General features: G+C 36.9%; 1 protein-coding gene and 1 non-coding gene across 2 annotated transcripts; one reads left to right on the forward strand and one right to left on the reverse strand.

Moving 5' to 3' along the window:
- Positions 1-3,524: 3,524 nt before the first annotated feature.
- LOC129296088 (small nucleolar RNA R71) lies at positions 3,525-3,631 on the reverse strand. The gene has a single exon (XR_008589689.1). It is a non-coding gene; the product is annotated as a small nucleolar RNA R71 (small nucleolar RNA).
- Positions 3,632-5,639: 2,008 nt separating this feature from the next.
- Positions 5,640-8,399, forward strand: LOC129296087 (uncharacterized). The gene is made up of 2 exons (XM_054934686.1): positions 5,640-6,155; positions 8,267-8,399. The coding sequence occupies exons 1-2, from the start codon at positions 5,757-5,759 to the stop codon at positions 8,279-8,281; spliced, it is 414 nt and encodes a 137-aa protein (XP_054790661.1). The 5' UTR covers positions 5,640-5,756; the 3' UTR covers positions 8,282-8,399.
- Positions 8,400-8,653: the final 254 nt, after the last annotated feature.

Below are 8,653 nucleotides of genomic sequence, written 5' to 3' on the forward strand. Positions count from 1 at the left end.
AGAACACATTTGTTACCCACTTTTTTTTGTCAATTAGGACCATTTTTACCCACTTTTATTTGTCAATTAGGACCATTTTATTAATGATTTATCACCTTCAAGTGCACACATTGCATTAGATTTGGAACTTTGCCTAAGTTTCTAAGATCAGTGCACTAGGGGCATTTTGGTCCAAAAAATGAACTTTTGAGAAAATGTACAAGAAAAATTGACAAAGTGCATTTTATGTCCAGTTGATGAATGGTGAAATTATATTTTTAAAATTCATTTTAGTTTGGGAGTAATTAAATAAAAAAGTCAACACTTTCTTAAGTGTCTTAGTTTGTCCTAGTTTTTGGTTTGCCTTTGTGTGAAAATTTTTATATAATTTTGTGCAGCCTGAAACTTGGTTAATTTAATAAATTCTCCCTTCTAATTATGAATTTAATTCTGGACATGAATTAGATTTTATTATATCATATGCTATTTAATTGAATTATGTGATTTATGTGACATAGGTGGCATGTGACTTGTGCATCAATTGGGCAATTGAGGTCAACACTCCTTGAGGACAATGGCTGATGGTTTGCACGTGAATTATGATTATTTTGAGGGATTAGATCAGCTAAAATGATGTGGATGACACATGGGAAATTAGGCACACATTGGAATCATCTACAAACCAATAGGAAGTTGCCACCTTGCAAGTGTGACAAGGCTCCCATTTACATTTTAATTTCTTTTTCCTTATTTTAATTAAGCTTCAGCTGATGGGAGACACCAAGGAGCACGCCATTTTAAGCCTCAAATGGGATCCAACACATATCTCATTCATCTTCCACATTCTCTCTCTCTTGTTCATAGTGTTCTTCATTTTCTCTCTTTTGTTCTTCATTTTCCAGCACCCTAACCTCCATTTTCAGCCACCAAACCTCCACAAAACTCATACCATTCTTCTCCTCTCTTCATTTTCGTTCCATCCCTTCCATTTTCACAAGGATTGAAGCTCATTTCCATCATTCAAGAGCTATGGAGTTTGGCCTTCACAAGCAATCACTAGGGTTCTTGAAGATGAAGATTGGCTAAGTTTCTTTGTGGAATCCTAGAGAGATGAAGATGGAGGATGAGTCTTGAGCTTCAAATTGGCTAAGTTCTTTTGTTTCCTATCCTCTTCTCTTTTTACTAGATGGTTAGATTCCTTAATCTAGGGTTTAATCATCTTAGCTTATAAATTCTAATTTGAATTTGATGTTGATGTAAAGAGAGAGGATTGTTTCATTTAATTTCTTCCTTGGACAGCCATGACTGAATTTTGCCACTCTTTGTTTGGCACATAATCTTGTGTTTTTCAATTAGTGAATTTCTTGTGTTAATATTGCATAATCTTGTGGTGTTAATGCTTGTGTTGTTGAGTAGCTTGACATAATCTTGTGGTTGCTCAATTTATGTGTTTGACCATGGCTGTTGAGAGAGGATTTTGAGTGAATCACTTGGCTAATGTCTTCACCAATTGGTTAATTGAACTAGGGACTTTAATCTAAGACCTAGGGAGGTTAGCTAATTAGGTTAATTGGCTTAGGATAATTTTCTTAAGTCATGACAGCTTTAGTCAAGAGGAAAGGGAAGCTAAACTTAGCCTAATCATGAGAAGATAATGAGTCCAAAATCAACTAATCTCTAGGGTTCCATTATTGTAAAAGGGAAGTTCATTTCACTCACTTTCACTAGCATTTTAATTACTTGCATATTAGGTAATTAGTTTAGATAATTAGCTAGATAACTAAATTCCTACAAACTTTGGTTGATTTATTTCACTAGATAACTTTCAATTAGACTTAAAACCATTCCTTGGGAGATGACCTAGGGTTGGCCCTATATTGCATTAGGGTTAGCTTTAGTGTAATTTTGAGGATAAGCGACTAATTTCCTATCAAAATTTTGGCGCCGTTGCCGGGGAATGGTTTAAGTTTAATTCTAAGGTTGTTTAGTACTTAATTTACATTTTTAGTGTTCCTGAAAATTTTTTGAAAAATTATAAAAATTTGTGTTTTGTGTTTTGTTTAGTGTTTTTTGTGTGTTTTGAGTGTTTTTATTCTGTTTTGAAAAAGAAAAAAAATTAATGCAATTTTCGTTGGTTTGGTGTAGAGCTGAAAATACTCTGTTTCTAGTGTCTCTGTCTGAAATTGAAAAATTAACTGGGAATGAGTCTGAGGGAATTTGAACTTGAAATTTATTTCATTGAAAGCTCTATATCCTAGCTTCACTTTAAAATTGGTTTGGTCAATTTTGGACGTGGGAAGTGTCCTGTGGAAATTTTACAATCTAACAAGGTCCAGGGAGCCATTACAGAGGATTTCCAAAACCCTGTTTCAATTTGAGTTAGCATATCTTCCTCTTTGTGCGTTCAAATTGATTGATTCCAGTTTCATTTTTCTTATCGCTGTCTTATCTTTGTTTCTTGTGTTTAGGATTTTCTTCAATTTTTCCATTTTCCTATTTGAAAGTTTGTTAGAAGCTCTGAAGGTCTTCTGGACGAAATCCTGTTTCTCCAGACTTGAGGACCAACTTGTGAAAAATTCTGGGAACGATTGGGAAGGATTTTTAATCTAAAAGTTTTATATAATTTTCCTGTATATCTCTTGTGTTTCTCATAAAAGTTTCAGGGGAATTTATCATGTGGATTTGCTGATAGAAAATTCACAAGTTCACTGTCTCCAGAGAGCCTACTGTGCGAATTCCAGAATTGCCAAAGCTTCTTGATTGAGCATTTCTAACTCTCTTTCTACTTGTTTGGTGTTATTTTTTTTTTCATTTTGTTGCTATTGAGTTTAATAAAAAAAAAAAAAAAATTATTTCTCTTGCTTTTGTGTGTTTTGAATTGTTTCATGTTGATTTGCATTTTAGTTTAGCTTGTTCTTTGTTCTTAATTTTCTTGAGCTTGATTAGTGCATGACCCGAAGAAAACATACCTCTTTTGTTGAATTAGATCCAGAAATTGAAAGGACTATTTCTAGATTGAGAAGATCACAACCTATTCTTGATTCTCATTTGGTTTGTAATTCAACAATGGAAGGTATCTTAGGACATGAGCATGTGCATAATGAGGGCCATGGGAATGGGAATGAGAATTTGCATGATGATGGCCATGTTAATAATGAATTTGAAGGCTTGCATAACCCTAGAGAGGAGAGGAGCATTAGGCAATTAACTCAACCTAATTGGCATGATAATCCTTATGGCTTATATGTTCCTCCTACTAATGTTCAATTTGAAATTAAATCCTCCTTGATTAATGCATTGCCTAAATTTCATGGGTTACCAGGAGAGGATTGTCATAGGTTTTTGCATACTTTCCTATTGGTTTGTGATACTATGAAGCCTATGCATGTAAATGTTGATGATGTTCAAGCTAAGGCTTTTGTATTTTCTCTTGAAGGTTTAGCAAAGGATGGTATTTCAACTACCCTTCTTATGTGAAAGTGAGCACATGGGCTGAGCTAAGAAGACTCTTCTTAGATAAATTCTTTCCAAATTCCAAGGTCACCAATTTGAGAAAGCAAATCTATGGGGTCCAACAAGGAGAGGATGAGAGTCTCTATGAGTATTGGACTAGATTCCAAGGCCTTTTGGCTAAATGCCCACACCATCAAATTTCTAGTGAGAATTTAGTCCAATATTTCTATGAGGGCTTGATTCCAAGAGACAAAGTTAACATTGATGCCGCTAGTGGTGGATGCTTGATTGACCTCACTTCCTTAAAGGCTTGGGAACTAATTGACAAGATGGCTTCAAGTGGTGCTCAATACTCTACAAGGGAAAAGAGAAATGTGAATATGGTAGGTTCCTCAGTTCTTAATGATTCATATGTGGACTTGCTAGCTGCCAAGATTGGGAGAATGTTGGCTCCACAAATATCTCAAGTGAGCAATGTAAGTACTTCTCAAGCACTTGTCCCTTATTCTTGTACTTTTTGTGACTCACCTATGCATGTAGAAAGCAATTGTCCTATTAAGTTTGAACAAGTAAATGCTATCTACAATGGAAAACAATCCTATGGTGGGAGGCAAGGGCAAGGAGCTTATTCTAATACTTACAACCCTTCATGGAGAGACCATCCTAATTTCTCCTATTCAAATCCAAATGTGGCTTTACAAGACAATCAACAAAGAGGATCCTATCAAAACACCTTTGGCCGTGACCCTCCACCTCATTTGTCTCAAGGTAGCTCTTCTCAAAGCTACAATCCAAGTGGTAATTCTCTTACACCTTCTTCTAATTCTTATAGTGATAGGAGGCTTGTTCCAATTGAGAGTTCTTCTAATTCGAACTCTTCTAATGATGTGAATGTGTTACGTAAGCAGTTGATTGAAATGAACTCTTTGTATAAAAACATGTATGATGGCTTAGGGAACAAGGTAGAGAGTATGGGTAACAAGTGTGAGAACATGAACTCTAAAATTGATGCCCTTACTTCTCAAATGAATATGCTTGCTAACCAATTAAGTGCAGCCAATGCTCAAGCCTCTACATTACCATCCAACACCGTTGCTAATCCTAAAGCTAATCTTAATGCTATCACATTGAGGAGTGGCAAGGAGTTGGGAGAAAGAGTACAAGAAGACAAAAGACAAGGGAAGGCCGAGAAGCCCTCTTTAAATTCTTCAATTGATGTTAATGTTTCTAGTTCTTCTTTTGCTCCTAATGATGCATCTTTTTGTAGAGATGATGAGGATGAAAACATTGAGGAGATCATATGTGAGCAACCACCATCTAAGGTGGAAAAGGGGACTATGGCCGAGTTGTTTAGTAAGGAAAAAGAGGGAGAGGCCGAGCAAAGTGAAACAAGAAAGGAGAGTTCAAGGAAGGAAGAAGGAAAGCAAAGTCAAGAGATTATGAAGAAGCTTCCTTTTCCACAAGCACAAGTGGTCCCTAAGCAAGTAAAGGGACAATTTGATCAAGAGGTATATGATTTCTTCCACAAGATTCATGTTAATGTACCCTTGATGGATGTAGTTAAGAACTTTCCTAAGTATGCCAAATTTTTGAAAGATTGTTGTACAAATAAAAGAAAATTTAGGCCTAATGCAAGGGTACAATTACCCTCATCTGTGAGTGCTATCATGAAGCCTCAACTCCCTATAAAATGTGAGGACCCCGGTTCCTTCACAATTCCATGCAAGATTGGCAACACACATTTTTCTCATGCATTGATAGACTTAGGTGCAGCCATTAATGTTATGCCTCTTTCAATTTATCATGCCTTGAGTCTTGATTGCATGCATAAGACACCTATGATATGCCAATTAGCGGATAGAAGTGTTAGAAGACCACATGGAGTAGTAGAAGACTTGTTGGTTTGTGTTAAAGGTCTATTATTTCCTGTGGATTTCTATGTGCTTGATATGTCAAAAGAAGGGAGTGGGGATGATATTTTGATTTTAGGAAGGCCATTTATGAGGACTGCCCGTACATTGATTGACATGGAAAAAGGTAGTTTGATTTTGAAATGTGGAGAGGATCATGTTATTTTTAATATATATGAAGCAATGAAACATCCTTTTGAGGATTATTCTTTGTTAGGTGTAAGTTCCATTGAGTTATTGCTTCATGATGCTTGTGAGTCTCACATGCTTGATTCTTTCTCACATGTTGATGATGATTTGTCTCTTGTTACTACTACATGTATTGATGGATGTAGTTGTCCTATTTGTTTAGAGATTGATGCATGCTTGAATGATGCAACTACTTCTTCTCATGATTTGTTTAAAATATCTCCTATGCTTGATCTTGAAATGCTTGAGAAGGGTATATCTTCTTGTGTTGTAGGTACTAAAGCCATTAAGGCCGAATCTATGAGTTTTTCTCCACTCGAGCTTGATGTTCTTAGGATTCCCAAGCTATTGGAGGAAAATTCTACACTTTCACATGTCGAGGCCGTGGCTCAAGTCCAAGCACTTGAGGACAAGTTGCAAGAAAAGGGGGAGGCTGTAAAGAAAGAAGAGGAGAAATCAAAAACAAGTGACAAGCCTAAAAGACAAGATAGTACCATGGAATATTCCACCAAATTAGACTTGAAGAAGCTCATTCCCTCTTGTGTAGAGCCACCTACCTTGGAGTTGAAGCCTTTACCATCCAATCTCAAGTATGCATATCTCATTGAGAATGAGAAGCTTCCGGTAATAATTTCTAACTCTTTATCTCTTGAGGAAGAAAATGCATTACTTGATGTGTTGAGAAAGAACATACATGCTATTGGTTGGACTTTGGCTGACATTCCTGGTATTGACCCTATTGTGTGCACACATAAAATTTTTCTTGAGGACAATGCTAAGCCCATTAGGCAACCACAAAGGAGACTTAACCCATTGATTTTAGATGTGGTAAAGAAAGAGGTTGTTAAGCTACTTAGTGCTGGGATCATCTATCCTATAGCTGACAGTGAGTGGGTGTCTCCAACCCAAGTTGTACCTAAGAAAGGGGGGATTACTGTGGTAAAAAATGAGAAAGGAGAGCTTGTTCCAACTAGAGTTCAAAATGCTTGGAGAGTGTGCATAGACTATAGGAAGCTCAATAATGTGACTAGGAAGGACCATTTTCCTTTGCCTTTTATTGATCAAATGCTTGAGAGATTGGCTTCCAAGTCCCATTATTGCTTCCTAGATGGGTTTAGTGGGTATTTTCAGATTCCTATAGCTCCTAGTGACCAAGATAAGACTACCTTTACATGCCCCTTTGGTACATTTGCCTATAGGAGGATGCCTTTTGGTCTTTGCAATGCACCTGGTACTTTTCAAAGATGCATGATGTCCATATTTTGTGATTTTATTGAACATTGCATGGAAGTCTTTATGGATGATTTTACTGTGTATGGTGAGTCCTTTGATTCATGCTTGCATTCTTTAGATAAAGTGCTTGGTAGGTGCATTGAAAAGAAGCTTGTGCTTAACTTTGAAAAATGCCATTTCATGGTAGATAAAGGAATTGTTTTAGGCCATTTGATTTCTTCCAATGGCATAGAGGTGGATAAGGCCAAAGTAGATGTGATTGCTTCTTTGCCATATCCTGTTTGTTTGAAAGATTTGAGATCATTTTTGGGACATGCAGGCTTTTATAGGAGATTTATAAAGGGGTTTAGTGAAATTGCTTTGCCTATGTCTAAACTCTTACAAAAAGATGTTGATTTTGTTTTTGATGATGCTTGCAAAAGGAGTTTTGACACTTTGAAAAGCATGCTCATTTCCCCTCCCATTCTTAAAGCCCCAAATTGGTCTTTACCTTTTGAGTTGTCATGTGATGCTTCTAATTTTGCTGTGGGAGCTATGCTTGGTCAAAGAGAGGGCAAGTTATCATATGTGATTGCTTATGCATCTAGGACCCTAGATTCAGCTCAGGTTAATTACACCACAACTGAGAAAGAGTTGTTTGCTATTGTTTTTGCACTTGATAAATTTAGATCATATCTTCTTAACTCTAAAGTTGTTGTGTACACTGACCATGCTGCTGTGAGGTACTTGTTTAAGAAGACAGATTCTAAGCCTCGCTTGATTCGATGGGTGATCTTAATGCAAGAATTTGATGTGGAGATAAGGGATAGGAGTGGTTCTACCAATCAAGTAGCGGATCATTTGTCTAGACTACCTCATTTAAAAGCTACTATGGTAAACTCTAACCCTACTATTCCTTGTGATTCATTTCCTGATGAGGCATTGTGTGCCATTTCATCTAAGCCTCCATGGTATGCCTCTTTTGCTAACTATATTGAGTGTAGAGTCTTGCCTCCTTGTGCTTCACGTTTTGCCATTGAAAAATTGAAAAGAGAGTCTAGATTTTACATTTGGGAACCACCTTTGATGTGGAAGATTTGTAGTGATAAAGTGATTAGGAGGTGTGTTGATGATGTTGATGTGCCTTCTGTTCTTGAATTTTGTCACTCTCATGCATGTGGTGGTCATTTTAGCTCAAATAAGACAGCTAGGAAGGTTTTAGATTGTGGATTGTATTGGCCTAGCTTGTTTAAAGACTCTTATGAATTTTGTAAAGCATGCTTGAAATGTCAAAAGGTTAGTAGTTGGGGTAAGAGACATGAAATGCCTCAACAACCCATTTTATTTTGTGAGATTTTTGATGTTTGGGGCATTGACTTCATGGGTCCCTTTCCACCATCCTTTAGTTTTGAGTACATATTACTTGGTGTTGATTATGTTTCAAAGTGGATTGAAGCCATTCCTACTAGAACTTGTGATGCTAAGATTGTTTTGAAGTTTCTCAAATCTAATATTTTTTGTAGGTATGGAGTTCCTAAGGCCTTGGTAAGTGACCAAGGATCCCACTTTTGCAATAAGATGATGAAGGCTCTCTTGGCTAAATATGGAGTGCATCACAAAATCTCTACACCATATCATCCCCAAACTAATGGCCAAGCCGAAGTATCAAATAGAGAAGTCAAGAAAATCCTAACCAAGGTGGTGAACACAAATAGGAAGGATTGGTCTTTACACTTGGAGGATGCTTTGTGGGCTTATCGGACCGCTTATAAGACTCCCATTGGCATGTCTCCTTTTCGATTGGTGTATGGAAAGGCTTGCCACCTCCCTGTGGAGATAGAGCATAGGGCCTATTGGGCCATCAAGAAACTAAACTTGGATTTCCATCTTTCGGCTAAGGAGAGATTTCT

This window comes from Prosopis cineraria, unplaced genomic scaffold, assembly GCF_029017545.1.
Source record: "Prosopis cineraria cultivar Desert tree isolate PC_DT_omini unplaced genomic scaffold, ASM2901754v1 PC254, whole genome shotgun sequence".
NCBI classification, from domain to species: domain Eukaryota; kingdom Viridiplantae; phylum Streptophyta; class Magnoliopsida; order Fabales; family Fabaceae; genus Prosopis; species Prosopis cineraria.

Bases quoted from the DNA above. Each gene is read 5' to 3' on its own strand.
- LOC129296087 (XM_054934686.1), top strand. From the start codon at position 5,757: ATGCTTGATCTTGAAATGCTTGAGAAGGGTATATCTTCTTGTGTTGTA.